At 43.6% G+C, this 21,763-nt stretch overlaps 1 protein-coding gene across 1 annotated transcript; it reads left to right on the forward strand.

Moving 5' to 3' along the window:
• The first annotated feature begins 18,024 nt into the window (after positions 1-18,024).
• gchfr (GTP cyclohydrolase I feedback regulator) lies at positions 18,025-20,709 on the forward strand. Its single transcript, XM_034576950.1, has 3 exons — positions 18,025-18,200; positions 18,687-18,781; positions 20,119-20,709. The coding sequence occupies exons 1-3, from the start codon at positions 18,165-18,167 to the stop codon at positions 20,252-20,254; spliced, it is 267 nt and encodes an 88-aa protein (XP_034432841.1). The 5' UTR covers positions 18,025-18,164; the 3' UTR covers positions 20,255-20,709.
• The last annotated feature ends 1,054 nt before the right edge of the window (positions 20,710-21,763 follow it).

Here is a 21,763-nt window from a genome sequence, read left to right on the forward strand (position 1 = left end):
GCTCGTGTTTGTTGACAGTGGGAGATGTTATATTACGGTAGTGCAAGAACTGCACGTACAGTCTACGTGTTGGGCTTGTTTTGAAGTCATTCATGTTCACCATAAAAATAGAAAATGTATTTAGATTTTATAGGGATGTTCATTTGTGGTGAATATTCTCAGAACTCTGGTACTTTTTGGTTCACATCATCATCACAAATAGATGATGCAGCTGACGCTAGTTTAATTGCTCTCACATGGACACACATACTGTATATACATAGACAGGCGAAGACACTGTGCACCCTATGCTTTATTCAGCACTCATTAGCTTCATGGCAGCACACAGGGCACGGGGACACGAGCAGCTCACATGCACCTACAGAGGTCAATGTCTCGCTGACTGTTTCTCTGTTTCTCGGAGCTGTGGGTGGCAGCGTTGCCCTGCAGGAAGAAGGTTCCTGGTTCAAAACCTGGTTCTTTCTGTGTAGGGTGTTCATGTTCTCCCATGTTCTTCGTGTCATGCATCTTATACTCGACTCTAAATTGACCATAGTAAGCATGACTGGTTGTTTGTCTCATTATGTTAGTCCTGCAATACGTTAGTGACCTGCCAGCTCTCGCCAAATGTCACGTGAGACATCGGTGTCGATGTGCCAGAGATTACACAAACGTTTGACCCTGCAATAACTAACACTGGAAACGAAGCATGACATTTTGATCAGGGCCCAACAGAGTCCAATAATTTAATCGGACATCCGCAGCCTGTTTCTCCGAGACACGCACTAATATTAATTTAGATAGAAATACCATCTTTCCTAGAAATCAGATGTGTGCAGGATGTCCAACGTGTGGGCGTTTGTGTCTTGAGTTTTCATCACAGTGTCAGCTGGACTCTTTGTGAGGACGAATCCATGCAGTAAAGAGGCATCTGAGAGTGGGGGGCAGGGGGGCCGCTGAGGACAGAACCAGAGGTCCCGGAAGACGGCTTGAGCCGGAGCGGAGGTGCAGATCATAAAGAATAATACAGCGGGGATGAAGGGTGCTTATGGAAATGCTGGGGCTAAAACAAGGTTCCGGAGACACCGTTTACTCAGCCTGCCAGCATTAGAGCAGTTGGCCGCTGGTTCCTCTCTTCCTCCTCCTTCCTCCTCCTCCTCCTCCTCCTCCTCCCAGCGCGAGGTGCCGAGCTGCGTCCCACTGAGGGAAAAAGTGAGAGGACACAGAAGCCGGGCATGTTCTGACTGTTTATGCAGCGGCACCAAATCAACTTTAGTATTCCAGAGAGAAATTAATCTGAGGTGTCAAAGTCATGGGTAAGCAGTATTTTAGATTTGTTAAAACGGGGGTTTTCTGCATACCAGTGCATCACCTCTGACTCGCTTGACTTGATACTGGGAGAAAACTGTCAAGTTTACTGGAGTGTGAGGCCATGCAATGTGACTGGTGATAACTAATACGTGTTACAGCATTAAATCTTTGGTGTGGGATCATGGCATTATGTAAGACAGCAGGGCTTGTGCCAGACCCTAACAGAGTGCAGAGGAGATATTCAGGTGCATTCAGCTATGAGCACGCAGCTCTCCCCTCTGCCTGCCATACTTGGAAGTAGTTTGAGCCTGTTTACTCCAATAACAATCCTAAGCCAGGCTATTAAAAGATGGTGGGCAGTAAAATGTTTTTGGAATACTTTCATGTTTACAATAAAACATAATTATGAGCTCAAAAAGCTTGAATCACTGAACTATCCTGCGTGAGTACACTGGCACTAGGCGATTTCATAATTCAGTTTAGGCAAAGAAGGAGTTAACACATCTACAGTGAGCTACCTCAGTCTGAACCACCGTGCCGGCTGTGGGACGTTTCACATGGCGGCCGCAGCTCAGCTTTCAAATACAATTACACATTCGTGCAAATTATACGCATTGTGTCCAAACCCATACCCAGTAAGATCACTTAGAAAAATATTTGATCCTGACGTCCTTAAATGAAGATAAATGACTTGATTGGGAATCACAATAAGGTTTCGCTTTCCTCTCATTACTCTTGTGCATGGATGCAGAGTATGAAGTAGAGAAGGAACCGTTTTTGCTTAAATAAAGTTAAGTATCTGGAGACAGTGAGAAACGTCAGTACGTTTAGACAGGAGTCAGAGAGTGGAAATAATTGATCAGAAATATATGGTCGAAACTATTTTGTCAAGGGCTTGCTTCTAAATGTTCAATCAACATCGTGGTTGTGAACTTGGACACTTCCTCCCACTATCCAGAAATGAAGCCCAAATATCCCAGATACAAATGCCGCCATCTTGTGCATTTGGAGCCAGAGGCTGTATCCTAAATTACTCAATAATCACTAAATAGTCCACTATATATGAGTGAGCAATATCTACCATCATGCATTGCGCACGCGGTGGAGCTACGAGAGGAGAGAGGGCACAGAGAGAACTGCCCGACGTGTCGAACAAATGTAAAGACGAGCAGAGCATCACAGCACAAACTGAGACAAACAAGTTTGTTTCTACATTTAAAGATTGTCATTCAACATGTTATTACATAAAGGTATTGATACTAAATGTAAAATAAACATGTTAAATATATTTTGGTTGTAATCCTGCGACAATTATATCATTACCTGCGCGGAGAAAATGCGCTGAGTAGTGTCCGAAATCCTTTTTCTCTTTTCCCGATGAGCTATACAGTAAGGTAGGGGTTAGTGAATGCGACTGAGTTTTTGCAGCAGTGATCGGAGATGGAGCCGCAGTAGTGAAGTCACATGGATACGTGCCCGACCAATCACAAGTCAGTCTCAGCCATCAAGTCATCAAATAACTAATTAAAACCAAACTTATCAGAAACCGACACTCAGACACAGTGGGATATGAACTATGTAAAATGACAGCAACTATCTGTGGGGAAAATGTCTTTGATGTGTACTTTCATGTCCCATCCAGTAATATTGAGGATTCTGAATTTATGGTCTATACTATAGCGAGCCACCAGGGGGAAATTGAGAGGCTTTGGATTCACTTTTGGGGAGCCGTCATGTTGGCCATCTTGAGATACAGTCTATAATTGTATATCCCTTCCCAAGAAAACAGGGTGTGCTTTAGTAAATGTCTATCTGCACTTGAAGAGGAAATATGCTCTCATCAAGTTGCAAGTGCAGTTTCCATTTGGGAGGTGCATCGCTGAAATCAGTCAAGTGCCATTTGATGACTCAGAGGAAGAGGGAGCTCTGGTATGACTCAGATTGCTGCGCACGCACACAGGTGGCTTTGGTTTTGTCAGCCGGTGCCTTTCCTGGGATGAGGAGACACCAGCAATGAGAGGAGCATCCACAACCTCCTCGTCCCGCCCCACTAAACCCACCATCATGCACAAGCCAAGCTCCAGTAGGCAGTAGGCAGATCAGGGGAGTCAGGAGTCGGGGTGTCTGCTCCAATTCTCCAAAACTAGGATCACATAGCAGAGGAGAACCCATTAAGCAAGTCCTGGACTTTGGCTGACTCCCCAGCAGCATTGGCCCCCTCATCATACCCCCCTCCCCTCCGACAGCCACCATTCTCTCTTCCTTTTACTCCTCCCACGAGCACTCCCCCCCCCCCCCCCCCCCCCCCCCCCCCCCCCCCCCCCCAACGGCTTGGCTGCCAGGAACTAAGATGTATGGGCCTCTGCAGAGAACCGCCTCCAAGGTAGCACTTCTTTCCTCTGCCAGCAAAAATAAGACATTCTGCTCTCTCTCTCTTTCTCTCTCCCACCCCCCCCACATCCTTGTCTCAACAATACAACACGTCTCCCCACATCACAGTGGTCAGAGAGCTGCCATAAACAGCAGCCAACAGCTACACTCGACTTTGCCCCCTTTTTCCCCTCTGGTTCTGAGAAAAATATACTTTGCCCAAAGAAAATCCATGTAGATCCAGGTTGAGTGGCAACGTGTGTTCTTTGAAATAGGTTGCTATGTACACACTGGAGCAGACCACTTGTTACGTTTGTTGTTGTTATATGTCGGAGATTGGGAATTACATGGGCTACAGAGCATCGGGACTTGGCCACGTTTAAAAAAACAGACAGAAACAGTTCAAGATTGCACATTAAAAAGTCCGGCCAAGTATCTTTAGCACCGTGCAAAAATATGGGAAGAACAAAAACGAATATTGGCATGAGGATGAAGAGATGGACACACACACACAGACACACAGGTTTAAGCAGCTATCCTTATTAGGACTTTGCATTGACTTCTTTGAACAGCCTAAACAAAAGCTAACTCCTAACCTTACCCAGGACCTCAGAAATGCCTCATTACGCTTTGGTCCCCATGAGGTCTACTGGTCCTGACAAGGTCAGTGTTTATACTGTGATAGGTCTGAAACAGGTAACAAAAATGAGAACACACACACACACACACACACACACACACACACACACACACACACACACACACACACACACACACACACACACACACAAACAGACGTACATTTTTTCAACTTTGCTAACTACTGATATGGCAATTTTGGTTATAGTTATTGATTAGATTATTAATCAGAGTTCCACATTTGGAGTTAGTAATTTCATCTGACTGAATGGTGGGTTAGGGTTAGGTGAATTTCCTTGGTGTGTGGACAGTTTTATCTTATCTTATCTCTTACAGAAGTGTGATTGAATCTTGTGCTTATTTTCTTTTTTCTTTGATCATCACACAAATTTAAAAAGAAGAAAAACAACACAACGTCATTTTAGCCTACAGCAAGTGGAGAAATCCGGATGTCATGCGACTGAATCTTTTTGCCTTTAAATGATCTTAACGACCAGCTCTGACCTATAATTAGAATGGCATCAAGTCGTTTAATGTCTGCAAATGTTACAGACTTTTACATCCAGCGAGTACGTTTCTAATAAAAGATCAAAAGGCACTTATATATTTGACAACATCCATGCAGCACGGACAATCTATAAACCAAATTGGCGTATTGCGGTGTCTGACATCTGTCTTTGTACTTAAAGGTCAGCAATTGTGGGGCAGACCAACTTGAACGTATTGAAGTGTGAACGTCCGCTGACGTAATGGATACATCTGTATTTTCAGGGCCAGTGTGAACATGTGGACACTGGAGTGCAAAAAGCACAGCCGCCTGCGTCCTCCTGACTGGACCAGCTGAGAAAACACTCCTGGCAGCTCCACTCCACAACATAAAAACTGGATTCCTTCAGTCACATCCCATGGTACTCATTTGCTTTGGCCTGGATCTGACATCACACCTACTCCTCATTTCATAACATACAGCGAGGGAAGAGTTTAACGTGCAGTACGTCACGGGCTGATTTATGTTGAGTCGTAAAAGGTAGTACTGATCCTGATGTAGCATATAGGCTTTTGAGTGAGAAATACAAGGTCGTCAAGAGATTTTTGCAGGAGAAAAGTGTACTTTATTACTGCAGTTCAGTCATATCCAATTCCATCAAGTGAAATGATTGACTTGGGTAAATGCACTGCGGTGTGTTAGGGTACAGCCAAGACGGGTTTTATCAAAACTCAGCAACACATGACAGGAGAAAGTCAGGGATCTATTTCCCCCAAATAACTTAGTCTTCTTTTCTCAACCTGAGGATGGGGTTGCCTGGCAAACAAATTATTAAAGCTGTACAACTGAATAGTTTTACATCAACAAAGGGTCCAAGGATTGTAATCCGTAAGGGATCACTCACACAGATAATTGTCACCCATCTCTACGCTTCCCCTTAGCTTTAATGTATCGTTTTTGTTCCTTTAGACTTATTGATTTGGTTTTCACTCTCACTATTCTTCCAGTAGGAAGCTCAGATAAACTCAATGTAGGCTAACTGCCCCCGCACCAAATAACAGGCGCACATTTAGCAACCAGTCATTGTACATAGTAGAGCATTTAGCTGCTAACAACCCAGATATTTCCCTGAGGTGTTGGTGGAACAAAAAGACAACTGAGCTAAAAGGGCAGTAATTGTGTTGAGTCATGGGTAGTCCAGAATGAATGGAGGCCTATGGAGCTCTAGCTCTAAAACATAATGTTTATGGTGTAAAAAAGAAACAATGTTTTGTTTCTACCAGTTATATCGAAAACATTTAAATAGTGAAGTAGTGGCATTAGATTAGATTTGCACCTTTTTACTCTACTTTTCTTTTCTGTAAGAATTTAGTACGTCATTTACCACAAGATACTATACAACATCCGCCAACATCCGAGTGTGGACTATAGTTAATAACAGCACCGTGACAAGTGAGCAGCTGTTATAATAACCAGACTAACATTTGGCTATCACGCAAAGGATTCTCCTGGTGCTCGCTCAGAGGGTCGTGCAACTTCATTCACTTTCCTTAAACTTCTAGTGCCAACGAGGAAGAGTGTCCCTTCACAATCAGCCATAAATCCTCAACTGACCCATCAGCATGCTATGGGCAGATTGCCCTCCTTGTAAGAAGAACAAACGGACATTAGTGCTTTTTTTTTATATCAATCCTAATTTTGTATTTACCTCGTGACTGTGCTCTACGTGCATTGACGCCAATTTCAGTAAAATGGCATTAACAGCAGGCTCTGTTTGAAGAAAGTACAGCTGAGGCTCATGGGAATGTCATTATCATATATGAGTTTTCCAGATATTGGTCATAAACCGAAGTCTCTGACAAAAGGATATTTTAGATGAAAAGTTAAAGGATCACGACAAATTGTAAAATTTATTAGCTATGGGCCTTGAATATCACGGCAACCTATCATAAAAAGAATATAAAAACAAAAACGATTGGGAATGTGTGGAATATTCACTGGCGAAAACAACATCTTTTAGCAAAAGTGTAAATAAAATGTACATTAAAACTTTAAGTGCATTGGACGTGCAGTTGGACACAATTTATCACAAAGCTGCGGTCAAAGATGTTTTCAGAATTGCCACATATAAATTATTTCACCGCACATCAAGAGAGGACAAATGTCTGTAGCTGGAGAAAAGACTCGATAGAGCTGAAAAGAAGAGTTTGAATGAGCCCTGATGAAATTTGCTGTAGCTTCAGTAATTCTTTAACTATATCTACCTCTTGTCAAGGTTATACATTACGTAGGAATGGGATCACACTATTGAAACTGACATTATTCTTAGTAGCCATGAGTACTTGAGATCCATTACTATACAAAGGGGGAAGATACAGATTAATTTAACGCAGAAGCTAGGACACAAATCACTGAACTGAAACAACATATTGTAAGAGAACCACATATGTTAATCACTACTAATCTTGGTCCTTAGCTTTTATCCTCCATGCATCTGTTTTCTAACAGCTCTGGGAACTTGTTGATGGCCATGTCCCTGCTCATAGAGCTCGTGTGGTCACACAGTGGTTTAAATAGCATGACAAAAATGTTAACCATTATCCGGTGGCCTTATTAAAAAACATATGATATGATGATTTTTGAGCTTTTATGAAACACTCATCAAATCCTAGTCTGCCAATGAGAACAGGCTAATTAGCAACAAAGTTTGATCACTTTCTTTAAGGTCTCTCCAGACATTGTAAAAACATTGAACAAAAGTACTACAGACAATATAGCAAATGCAATTATTTAAAAAAAATAGCGGCACTATTGCCAAGGGACATATTTTCACAGATTGTTTATTCTTCTCACATTGCAATAATTAGGCTTGTGTCATTTCGGCCTATTCAGACCGGATTGGTGGATAGATGGGATTGATACAGCACAGAAGAGCTGGAGAAAGAGCAAAAGCACGAGTCGGGACTCACTGAATCCTCACGCTCTGTTCTGACAGAGGAGGTAACCAGGGCATGGAGCTTTTGTGCTCGGCCAACAAAAATGGCGATCAATAAGTCTAACAGATACATTTGAGGTTATGCTACTTTAAATGGTTTGAAGGTTTTTACGGTGCAATTACAAGGTGCTGAGCAGTCTGGCTTTCTTAATGTGGGACTCCTGAATTTGACATCTGACGTCTTCCACAGCTTGATCCAGCGGGTTTGGATGATGCAGTGCTTTGTGAGGTTGTTTCCATCTGGTGAATACACCTGAAAGGGATGATTTAATACAAATTTTAAAAAGCCAAATATAAGTATATTTCTTTTTAAATAATGAATAAAAAAAAAAGCAAACCTGGAAAAGAGAGGAGAAGGATACAGAAAGCCAACACGACTCTTGGTTCACCACATTTCCTGGAATCCCGCTTGTGCCAGAATTGGACAAGAAGGAAGACATTTGTTTAGCACAAGGAGCGCTAATTTGTTAGAGTGAAAATTAGACGTAAGTAGACCTTGTTGCTCGGCATGCCAACCACAACACACATGGGTAACGATGCACTCACAGTGAGGAAACGGCCCGAGCTGGACCGATGGAATTCCACAAAGGCCAAGGACATTTATCACTGGATGTAGAAACGGCTAAACATGAGAACGGTCTGATGCCAGAGCGAAGAGTGCGTGCATCCAAAAGTGTTGATTGAACGGGCGGGGATTTGAGGAACAGGACAAGGAAGTAACTCACTTGAAAAGGAAATAGAAAAAAATCTTGAGGCACATTTCACTTTGGCAGGTCCTCACCTTGGTAATACAAGAACGGAGAAGCAGCAGGGGAGGTTTTCAAGAATCTGGCAACGAGGCCAACGAGGCATTTGCTGACATTTTATTTGCATTTGGACTGAAATTCAAAATCCCTTGGATCGCACTCGTAGCCGCTACATGTCATCTAATGTGGTCAAACAACGCGTGATGAAAATATTGTGTGTGATTATCTGGCAGTCGCTCGTGTCTCGTAGGGTATTTAGAGGCGCAAGAAAACGGAGACATATCTTCACGTAGGTACTGCGTTTAGGTCTGATGTGGGAGAAGCAACTCCTGCCCAATTTTCCGGATAAACTTGGGACATCTCTTTCAGATAAGTGTTGGGAGAAAACAGATAAAAGCCTTCCATGTGGCATGTTCTTTTCTGGCTCATGCCTCTGCCTGGCTGCCAGAGACCTCTGCTTAATGGAGTGGTACAGAGCAGACAAGGGGGAGTAAATGGAGAAACTTTTTTTGGGGGGGGGGAAACGCTGAACATGCATGAAGGAAAACAGTCCTCCCAAATGACTGTGATGACTGGGGGACAGAATGTGTACTAATCTGGGTGAGCGGCCAAGCCAAACAGCCCGAGGGGGTAAAGGGGAAGCCGTAGCCAGGAAGAGGGGAGTTCAAATAACATATATATGGAGGGTGGACGGGACAAGGCGAGACAAATGCCATTACAGCGCAGAAACAAAATTGAGAAGCCTATAGAGAGTTGTATGAGTGTTTCCTCTGAGGAGGGGATCAGGGTCTATTTGCACAGCGATATGGAGCCACCTGTTTAATGGTGCTTAACGTGCACAAACTCAAACATGCTGCACACGCGAACTAGCCTGCCCTCATGTGAGTTGCGGTATCTCTACCTCTGCCTTTCCTCTTTTTCTCTCACACACACACACACATACACACTTGATGACCTCCTGGGTGCTGTGTTTTCTGCACAACGGTATGTGCTGCCAAGTCACACAGCTTGAGCTGCAGGGAGGTCCAGAAGCCCAGCGGGAGATGGTACGTGACAGAGAGCAGGCTCTGTCCGATTCTGTGTGTCGAGTTGGAGGAGCCGGAGTGGATATTCTCAAAAAAACGTCTGTGAGCTTGCATGAAGGTATACATTCTGATAAGTGGCAGCGTGGTTGGGCAATTACATACGTGCCCATGTTTGTTTCTGTGGAAGGAAAAAGGACGCGACATCTGATATCCACATGGCTAAAACCATTTTGACCACGTTTGCGGCTTCATGGGGCCTAAGTAGCGGGCCGGTAAAACAAAGAATACAACAAGAGACACACAACGTCAGCGGCGCTCTCTATGTTGGTTTGTGTGCGTGTGTGACCGGTTGCATGCACATGTGTATACAAACTGTGCCTGGCTCCACCACAGAGCAAGGGGGGAGGTGGGGGAGAAGAGAGAGGCGAGGGCATATGCGCGTCACGCTGCATCGATTGCCCGCTCCAAACTCTGAAAGTGATTTTCTCACCGTATCTTGGAGGAAATGATTCATTAGGCCGTGGCCCAGTTAGGATCGGGCTGACATGGAATAAGAAGCAGCCACTCACCCCGGGCTGGTGCATTTGGATCGAGCACCAAGACGAAGGGGAAGATGGGAAGCAGCCCATGAAGGCTGTGATGGGGGGGGGGGGGGGGGGGGGGGGGGGGGGGGGGGGGGTGTGGATGGATGCAGGGAGGCAGAGGAATGGGAGGCAGAGCGGGAGGAGATGGTTGGACGGAGAAGGGGGAAAGGGGAGCCTCTGTGGCTTTGATTCAACAGTACAACAGCTCCCAGACAAGATTGTCTTTCCTGGAACACCACAGGGCCACTCAGCACGAAAGAGAATAATGCAACATACTTATCTTTCAAAGGTCATCTTGAACACATCTTTGTCAATTGTTGCAGTATCCTGTCCCAGTGCTGCAGCCTTTGGGAAACTTTTGCCAACCCAACGCTGTTCAGACGACGAGTACATTGTGGTTGGATTCGTATTTAAATCAGAAAACTCAAACCAGAAATGCAGCCACTGACTGACACATCACTTTAGTAGCTTTTCTTCTCAGTTTTCTCCCTCGTTTGATCGCTTTAACACTAATCTATCAGGCTGATCAGCTGGTTTTACTTTAGACTCTGTGTGATGTGTGCGAGCTGGATTTTTGGTGCATTCACGATATCTAGGAATTCATATTTAAACATAAGAAAAATCCATGGCTCGGACTGTCAACATGACATTAGTAATTAGACTCCCTGTCATCATATTGCATTCCATTTAGCGTCGAACATCGGACGTTCCCTGTTGAGTTTTCTGACCTTGGACCTCTGTCATCCCCAGTGTGCGGGTGTAGGAGAAACACCCATGTGATGTTGAACAGCTGCAGTTTCTAACTAAGTTCACATCTAAATTTGATGAATAACCAACTTATGAGCGCACATACTTTTCATTATTAAACCACAAATGTAACCGGACAATGTGTTTCAAAAGCTTAAAACCACTGGTGTACAAAGAAATATCAGGATTAATGTGCTCGTGGAGGATTAAAATGTCTTTTGTTTTTTTAAATCAAACCAGAATATTTATTTTCCCCAGCGTTTTGCATCATTCAGTCTTGCAATGTAATTCCATGTATTATTATGTGTATGTGACAACCTGTCAATGACACTGTGGTTATTGATCAGACTCAGAATGATGTTTCAATGTCGTTTTCTATGGAGGGGGATGTCTGTCCCAGTTCTCTGAAGCACGGGGTCATTTTACAGCCAAATCAAGAAACCGGCCATAACTCCAGATGTCCCAACAGTGAACTCAGTTAAGATAAGATAAAATAAGGTAATCCTTTATTTGTCCCACAGTGGGGAAATGTGCTTATCAGTAAGTTATAGTAAATAAACATGCAATACTTCATAATTGTAGAGGAATGTAAAGGCCAGTAGCCCAGACTGGACAAACTAAACACCTTTTGAGTTTTTATGACAACTGAAGGTTACCACAGGTTCTCTTACATCTTTTGAAGGGGAGGGGGAGGTGAGGGGTATTCAGCTCCAACATGAAACTTCACCACTAGATGTCACTAAATTCTACGCACTGAACCTTTAAGATTTTTTTCTTTTAGCCCTAATACTAATAATGACTAGTTATTATTTGGCAAAAGCATCAAGCTTACAACTCCAAATTCTCATCAGGTGTGGATGAGGTCACGAGGGACGCGGCTTAAGGCCGACTTCCATCTGGGACGTGTCGACATCCTGGAGTGCCCCACAAACATTAGTGCTGATAGGAGATAGGAGGGTCTGATTAATGTGGAATGCAATGTGCTCTAAACTGAGGAGTGTTGAAGATAACCAAGGCTCCTCCAGAAGTGGTTAGAGCTGCAGGGGAAAGAGAAAAAGGATGTGGGTGAAAAACGAAGAGGAGAAGCAGCACAGATAAAAAAGGGAGGCCTGGATTACACGTTAAGCCTCATTACTCAAACTCCCACTCAGTTTAATAAAGTACGAGACAGGAGAAATGGAGTGAAAATGCAAACGTCAAAAGCACAGAGCGTGTAGTTGTGCATGTGTGTGTGTAGCAGTGTGGGTGTCCATGTTTCCCACACGACCTCCTGCTTCAGCTGAAGCTTGTAATAAAGCAGCAAATTATGAATTAGATAAGTGTCAGTGAGGCATTGGTCTGGGAACAGAGAAACCATCACGACCACACTACATCTAAGAATGTGACTTTCTGCCCCCAGATTCATCTATCATCTTGTAAAACCATAACGGCCCGTGTGTGAGCACATGTGTGTTTGTGTGTGCTCCCAAGAGTTTCCACTGAGTTACTGACGTTAGTTGGAGCAGTCTTCATGTACCTCAAAACCCCCAAAACGTGTTAAATGGTCAGATTCCGGATGCGTGATGGTAATTTACTAGTTATGTGTCGCAACAAGACAGTAAAATCACACGTAATTTATCGTCCTTCTGCGCTGAAGTGAAGCTTCGCAGTGTTTCTGGTGATGTATAACTTGTTTACTGATATGTCTGAGGTTTGTAGCGCTGCGTGCATGCGTGCGTCACCTACACTTCCAATCACTCGCCGTCAGGAAATCCATTCTGAAGCCTTGCGAGGGAACCCCGTCAGACATATGGCCCCGATCAGAGCGAGCTGTGCCATGACATCATTGTCACATAATCGACTCTCATCGTCCACTACTCTCTTCTCTGCTTTGTTGTCAGGACAAGTGAAGGCCACGGTTATTGAAGTCGCCCCCCTTTCACGTGATTATAGTGTTGAGTATTCTGTTCTTTTTAAAGCAGATGCGTGTCAGACAGTCGGACTCTTCATTTCAATTTATTAACGGAAAATGATGGGATGTAATGTCTGCTCCTGTAGCTGACAGTCCAACAGTCCTCATAAATCCAAAGCACTTCTGCCGTTCATGCGGTGAAACTTAGCATCCAATATTAAGTAACCATGGCAACAAATTATCAAATTAAGTCATCAGGAGAAGATGTTATTTTATTCTATTCATCATCACACACATCATGCTACAACAACCAGTGAAACTTGTGTGCTATCAGTGTGGCTGTTGCACTGCTGCTGCTGCTGCTGCTGCTGCTGTTGTTGTTGTTGTTGTTGTTGTTGTTGTTGTTGTTGTTGTTGTTATGCATTAAATAAAGTCAAGCTGTCCCTCCGCTGCTGCCAAACTCATTGTCATCTCATGGCTGTTTTTCTAGCAGCAACCATTCCTCGTGTAGTGAGGCTGCGGCGATACTCTGAGCGGATTACCTCTCCAGGACTCATTCACAAACAGCAACCACATGCGGCAACATACAGTATAATAAGAAACATGATAATAACCACAGGCCTGATGGGAACTGTGATGTGACTCAGTCCTGGCGGCGCACTTCCATGTTGTCATTGTTCTGTTCAGTTAACCATTCCATCTTAATGTGCTATTTCCTGTAGAGATGTGATAACGGTAAATTGAGTGAAGAGTGAATCATTATTTTTCATTGGATGCTACTTCATTCTTCTATTCTTCTACATTTCAGGGGCAGATGTACGTTTGTAATCGTGATGTAATTAATTTGACATTTATAGTCACTTTCCAGGATAAGATTTTATATAAGTTTACTGAGAATTGTTATTTGTCATTAGTGAGTCATCCTCAAACAGTTCTACAATATATTGTTATTTCTTTTGTTTGTGTGCTGGACATTGTGTGCAGAGCATTTTATAAACAGTCTATGGTTTATAAAGATAAAATAGTGAAGATAAAAAATGATGTGTTCATCCTACCTGGTTTATCTGCAGTGAAGATTTTATTATGTTTTTCATAAAATGAAACTAGATTTGCTTCATCACTGTTTGTGTGTGTCGCTAATACAGGAGTTTGGATGATTTACTGACCTGGAGTTGTTTTTCCATACATTGCATATATGAAATTATCTGTCAAACGTCTAATGTCAGGAACATACAGGTGTTTGGTTAGAAACCCAACCAATCTATCCATTAGCAGTCTGACTCACCAGATGTAGACTGCAGGTTTCAGCCCGGCCTTTGGATGCGCCTCTCACATGAACTTCTCCCCCTCTCTACGGAAAACATCAACAAACTGGTGACCTTCACATGGAGAATGGAGAGTTTTAACAAAGGTTGGAATCGTTCAAACACACAGTCCACATACGCCTTTTGATATTTTTTTGTTTCCTTCTCGGGGAATGAGACATTTTATTGAGAATAATGCTGCAAAACGTGGGAATAAACACTTTTATGATGTAGCAGAGAAAAGAAATATAGCTTAATGAATAAGCTGACAAGCGATGGTCAGGCTGGAGTCTGAAGAGAGATGGTTCAGATTTTTGAGAAGCCCGCCTAATTTCTCAAGAACTGAGAGTCCTTTCAGTTCTTCGAAAAACTTTAAATCACGAGGGGGAAAAAGCGGAAGTTGGGCTGAATAATTAATGTGTGAACAAAAACGTTTACACCGAGATGTGATCAATCATTCGGTGAGAAAGTGAATGCCGAGCGGGGCAGCAGATTTTTGTGTTGTAAGTTCATAGCGGCTGATTTGGTCATAAATAAACAGCTGTTCCTGGAACTTCTTCTGATGACTCCCAGATGAATATAACTTGAACAAAGAGGATAAATGGTCTGTCTCTCAAGCATCCGAGTCGGCTGCAGTATACCTTAGTAGTGATAATTAGTCCAAGCAAATGCACATTACTGTGGTCAGACTCACTGGGACACAACACAGGCAAACATCAACAACATCCCAGGATTTATAGCTGGATACGTTCAAGCTCTGTTCCTCTGTGTTCATTACGCATCGTGTTGTTTCCTGTTACTTACAGACTAATAAATCCCCAGAAATCAAGCTCTGATTCAAGGTGACGAGAGAGAAGACGCAGTGTGGGAGGACACATAGATCCATATTTCAGATGACATTATTCTTAATCACAGGAAGAGAGCGTCCACCAAAAAAACAAATCCCTCCAGTACATGCCCACAAACCACCGAAACCGCATCCTGGTGTTTCTCAACAAATGGTTAACCTGGTGACAGCGATGTGCACCGCCGCCATGATACGTTGTAAAATTCCGGCGGTATCATCTATCAGGGAGTGCGGCATGACAAAGTAGGAGGCGAGGGGTGAGGTGAGGTGAGGTGAGGAGAAGAGGCAAACACAGGAGGTGGTGGAAGAAGAGGAGGAGGAGGAGGAGGAGGAGGAGGAGAACTGAACCTTGCCGAAGCTGCTGGGTAATATCAGTGCAGCTCGGAGACACATTATGTAAGATGCTGGGTGTAATCTGGAAAACAGCAGAGGAAAGGAGGGCAGTGCTGTATCTTCTTGCTGGAGGGACTGAGTGAAGCTTGTCGTACCGCACAGGCAGACAGTCACACACACACACACACACACACACTGGGATAAATTCACAAGTTTGAAAGTCTCAACTATACCCTGATTCATCGCAATTAAGCAGATGTATATATATGAGGTGTAACCCTAACACCCAATCTATCCACGAGCTGCTTCTGGTCCCTGCTCTCCCACAGTTTAAATCCCCTGCAGAATATTGGAATATCACTCCGACATACACCTACAGTAAATCTTCATATAAACACACACACACACACTGACTGATGTATAAATCATTCCCCATTCAATCTCCACTCAGGGATCTAAGGTGATTGCTTTAGCAGTGCAGCTATCCCACCACAGGCCTTCACCCACACATATTCACAGCAGGTAAATCAGCCAGACGTATTTATCACAGGGAGCTCCATGTTGCGTGTGGGACGTCTGAGGCATCGGGAGCAGGACATGACTGGACACAGAGTTTATATTCTAGGAATTACTGTTTTTATGCAGAACACCACATGTTAAAGAGGTTGCCCTACATTCAATACAAGCAAATAATCGACTGTTTTTAATTTTTATTAGCAGAAATATAGATTTTTAAAGGATTGTGGGGGGGTTTTTTCACTGCTGAACTTGATGCCAAATAAATCCTGCAATTAAGTCCCTTTTACTAGCTCTGCAGAGAAGGTTATGTTTTCACCCATGTCTATTTGTTTGTTGATTTGTAAGCAAGATTACGTAAAAAGCTTCTGCACGGATCACCAATGCACACGAGTCTTTTATGATACTGCTTGATCATTTGACAAAAGCGCAGCAGCAACAGGGCGTCACACTTTGGCTGAGGATGCCAAGGCGAAGGCATCATCAAAAGATCCAACTGCTTCCTGCACAAGCGCCAGGGACGTGCTCCACTGTCACCACCAGGTCACAGAGGAGGTGACCCTGGACTCCAATAACCAGCAGCAGATGAGCCGACACAGGAAGACACTGCAGGAGCACAGAAACAGACCACAGAGGGAACTATGTTTGGAGAGAAATGTTTTTTCTGCGGCGAGGTGGGTGGGTGGGTGAGGGGTCGCTCTATGGTTTGTTTTGAGGGCCTCCGCAACAGCCCCGCTGCTTTTCCTGTTTTCTTTCCTGAAGGAGGTCTCAGGTTAACGGGGACAGATAAAACATGAGAGAAGAGACGCTTCTCTGGAAATCCCTTTCATTTGTCAAACCTCAAATGCTCTTTATGTCTCAGGATGCCAAAATATTAGTTTGTCAGTCAACGAGTGGCAGTTTTCCAAAGTCAACGCAGCAAGACAGATCTTATCGATTTAAATGTAAAATATTTCGAATCTGTGTTGGAGATGTGGTGCACAGATCAAAGAAATGCCACACAAGCTGGGGATGACATTGATCTTGGGAGCCAGTAGGTGGCAATCTTCTCAGCAATCCTCAGCAGGCACCTGCAGTGTCCCTCTGGATGTAGCGGAGGGGGCACATATTGCAGAATCACGGCCGACCCATCTGCCAGTAAACAAACAGTATCTATGTCATCTCATACTGCAGAGCTGTATCAAATGTAGCAGCATAACATCTACAGAAAAAACACAACCATTTTATTAGGGGAAAAATAGTTAGGATTGCGGTGAAGGGCATTTCTGAATGAGATCTGCTTTGCTCATACTCACGGCTGCCTACTATCATAACACGAAGCTGCCATCAGGCTTTTGAATTACCCTCCCCACCGAGCATGCCATGCAAAGACTCTAACTGAAGGGCCGCCGGGCTCCTTCTGGCATCGGTGCATGGGACATTATTTTCATATTGCTGATTTTTATCAGGGTCGCCGCCATTGTTGTTGGCCTTTGGTCTGTGCCTTTCATTTCCCGCCGTCATAAGGCTGATCCAAAAATGATTATTACTGCGGCAAGGAGGAAATTAATAAATGTCTGGGGAGGAAATTGGAGTTCCAGACAGTGTAGGTACAATGTGATACACCTACGTGCATGTATTGACTTTTATTTTAGCAATACATTTAATAAACAATTAATGAGTGTGAATTTGTGAAAACACGAGAAACTGAATGTGGTATTTTATTTATTTGTTTGTTATGTATTGTGTGTTTTATATTCATGAAGCACTTTGTAACTTTGTTTTGAGAAGTGCTATATCATTAAAGATACATATATATATATATATATATATATATATATATATATATATATATATATATATATATATATATATATATATATATATATATATTTATCATTACGATTATGATTATCTATTTCATTACTATTATTTTTACTATTATAATAATTATTAGTAGTAGTAGCAGTAGTAGTAGTATTGTTATTTTTAGTGTAATTGTTATTATTATCTTTATTATTATTATTGTTATTATTATTAACTTTCCTAGCCACAGAGTAATGTGGATTTACAAAGGACTTGTCCACTGAGGATTTATTATTCTGAAAAAAATTTAAATAAGAAAGACTTGGCTTATAAATGACACAGACTGAACTTCCAACATTTCCCATGTCAACAAACCACTGATCCCAGTTGTGCAACACGGTGCAGCGCAGCCTGTTGACAGATGCTGGGGAGGGGAGCGTGTGATTGGTCCGTCGCGGTGGGTGTTTCCGCATTCCGCGCAGAGCTGTCAGCAGAAGCTGCGAGTTCGAAGACGCGGGGGGAAGCGGACTATTCGCGTCTGTGGAGAAAGCTCCTCCGTCAGTCTCTCCCGGGGGATCCACGCTGCAGACACCAGAGGAGACGCGATGCCGCACATGCTGATCAGCACGCAGATCCGACTGGTGCGTAAACCCCGCGTCCGTGCCACGCTCTCCGGAGGAGGAGGACGCGCGCTCGGGGCCGGAGACTCTGGGATTTATTTATTGCTCCTACTAATAATCAGAGTGGATCACTGCAGATTGTAGATGTGCAATGTTCTGCAAAGTAGAAACAACAAACAGTTAAGGCTACACGCGGTGCAAGCTGCGTGCATATGGTTGTGCGAGTGTGTGTGTGTTTTTGCTATGGTGCCCTAAATCAAAAACACATGTTGCCCAGTTGTCGGCCTCTTGTTGCTGCATGCTCATTCTGCTGCCTGCACACCGAGCAGCCTAATTCTATAGCCTCTGAGTATTGGATCATCTATTTATAGTCCGTCCAGATAGTAGAGATTATGGTCTGCCACAGAGCTGCAGGTGTATACTCAGATAGATGCTGCACCAGTAACAGGAGACAAATTGTTTTAACACTGAGCTGTGTGGTTAATGCGTTTAATATCTGTCTTTCAGGAGACTGGCCCGACATGTGTGGGGGATGAGTTCTCCGATCCAGCTGTCATGAATTACCTGGGAGCCAGGAAAACAACCGTGCTGGGAAACAATTTGTGAGTATTGCCAGTCAGTAGTTGTAGTGGGTGTACATCAAGTAATTGGGCAGGTAGCTGCTCAAATGAGGGCAAATAGATATTAATATCTGTATATAAAGATGGACGACGCGTCTCCACTTCCCCCCCACTATCCAGAAATGAGGCCAAAACATCCTGAATGTGAACGCTGCCATCCAAACGTCATCTGGAAAGGTCACGATACACTTCCTCGGACATTTGTGAGTCAGTCACAGCAGTCGGTTAGAATGTGGCTATCAGAACCAATGGGACGGGCTGGGTTTGAGTAAAAAGTTTGAAATTATATCCTGGTTTGAATTGGTTTTGGTCATGTTGGCTTGGGTTAGGGTTAGATTTTTTTACGCTCCACATGCTTTTAATCTTGGAAACATTGAGCTCTGGTCAGGTTCTGATACAAAACACAGAATGCCTGAGAGGTTTGGTTAGTTTTGTCTCGGCCTTGGTCGGGTTCAGACAGATTATTGTGGCTCCAACTGCCCTTTACTGTCAATCATGACATTTCACCCAGTTTTTATAGCATCAAATAACTAATTAAAACTAAATTTACTGAACAAATTTCAGCTTGAACAAACATCAATGTGATAAGAAGTACCTAAAATGACAGAAACCATCTTTGATCAGAATTTATTCGACGTGTATTTTGACTTTTTGGGATGCAAAATGCTAGATTTATGAGCTATACTGCAGTCAGCCACCAGGGGGGTGATTGAGAGGCTTTGGCTTCACTTTTGGGGAGCTGTGATGTCGTCCATCTTTATATACAGTCTAATGATTTATATCCATCCTTCAGCTCAGAGTTTCATCCGCAAAATCATTTTAACTTAAATGTCTTTCAAACGATGAAAAGTTTCTGTCTTTCTATCTGATTAATTTTTGCAATAGTAAACCATAACGGCACTTTTCCAAAATGGACCTCCACACACAGAGAATCGACTCCCAGGTGCACTGTAAATGTGCTCTCACCGAGCCCCATTTCCATATTTAGGCACTTAATGCTGGTGATTCTCTCGTTTTTGGCAGAAAACGTGTACATATTGACGACAGCTGAGATCAAGTCACATGGCGCGAAGGGGGAAAAAAAACCTGGTTTGCAGGTTTAGCACAAACCACTCAAGCTGATAGAACACAGATCAGGGAAGTGTTGTCATTGGCAATCTGATTCAACTGTTGCTGGGAAATGAACCAAGGTGTGGGAGGAAGGGAACAAGCAGTAGAACAACTTACAGCATTCTACTCTCCGAGCAATGTTTACTGACAGACCCGAGAAATCCCACATCTGTGGAAAGAGGAGTTACTTTGTGTTTATGCTCATTTAGCTCCGAGTACCATGTGGACGACCCGCCACGTCTCGTGTTGGACAAGCTGGAGAAGATCGGCTTCCGCGTGCTGTCGATGACCGGGGTGGGACAGACGCTGGTGTGGTGCCTGCACAAGGAGGCCGAGTCCATTTGAATGGATGGATGACTTGTGTGGAAACAGCTTCTTTTTTTTTTTTTGTGTGTTAACTTTGGGTCTCTGCTCCATGTGTGCCCCACTGACAGGAACATACTGAGCCAAGTCAGACAAAAGATCTTAAATTTGAGGTTATCCCAGACGCAAGGTTTCAGATCACGTTGGATAGTTGACACGCCAGGGGAACACCCAACTACATTCCACAGATTGTATGAGACTATTTGTCCATGTTGTTTACTCATGATGACTGAGTTTAAGTTTACGGACTGAGGGGGCAGTATTAGAACTTTATTAAAAGGGTCATGAAAAGGCCTCACCCAGTTCTTTCTTTCTTATAAGTACATAAAAGACTAAAAGATAGGTTTGTACTTACACAACTGTGCAAGGGTGATTTTGTAAGTTTGTCATTTGCTTATGATTTAATGATATAATGATAGAGATTGCTTGTGTAATTATGAATTAAATCAAAAATAAATCAAAATTATGAATTAAATAATGAATCCTTCTAATATTCACAGATAACACTGTATATATTTATTCATCTTTGTTATTGTGAGCCCTTGCACCTGACAGGGATGTTGCATGGTCAGACATGAGGCCCTGCAGGCACACAGAGCGCAGGAGTCGGCCTCTGAGAGCCAACAATCGCTGGGTGGTTTGGTTACAGCCGCAGCTCTGCCAGCACATGTCTGGGGCCAACCCCGGATCACCAATCCACAAACCAGAAACCTTGCCAGCGAGCTAACTTGAGATCTGCAGCCTCACACATGACTTAGCTTCCACCTCCGCACTTAAGATCAAAAAGGCAGTGGTGCTTCCCAGCTCCGTGTCCACAGGGATTCCATGTATTCTTTGACTACACTGATATGGCTGCTTTGATAGGGACAATCTACGGAAATCGCGGAGGAGGAGGAGGATAATATGAAGTTTCTAGGAAACTCTGCTGCAGTTGTTGATAGGGCAGAGCATCCTGGTTCGCATGAAGCACAAGCCACTGTGGGCTCAGAGCAGGGTTGGTGGTAAATGTGTTTCCTGTAATTGTATTTCCTCTGTTGTCATTTGGACAGAGTTTGTGTGTTTCTGGGCTTTTCTTTTCACATTGCTGGGATATGAAAAAGGGCCACGCATAAACCAGTCCATGTGATGAGGGGATTTTGCAAGAGGAGAGGAGCAGATGTCTCCCACCACACCACTCCACAGCTGGACATTGTGTAACAGAGCCACGGCGAGGCAGAGGAAGGGGTGGTAGGGAGATGGATGGCTGGCTTGGATGTTGCAAAGCTGCCATGCATCTCCTAAATAACACAATGACAAGAGAGAGCGCTGCTACGCAAGCCCAAAAGACACAGACACACCATTACGCCATAGTCCCCCAAGGAAAAGGAAAATTAGACTTTGGATGAATAGATGTTCCACAGGCAGAGGACCTTGTTACAAAGCCCAGGGCAACCACAGCAGTCTGGCACTGTAACGTCTGACCTAATGTGGGTCACAGAGCGGTAGCTTGTC

This window comes from Hippoglossus hippoglossus, chromosome 22 (assembly GCF_009819705.1).
Source record: "Hippoglossus hippoglossus isolate fHipHip1 chromosome 22, fHipHip1.pri, whole genome shotgun sequence".
Taxonomy (NCBI): Eukaryota; Metazoa; Chordata; class Actinopteri; order Pleuronectiformes; family Pleuronectidae; genus Hippoglossus; species Hippoglossus hippoglossus.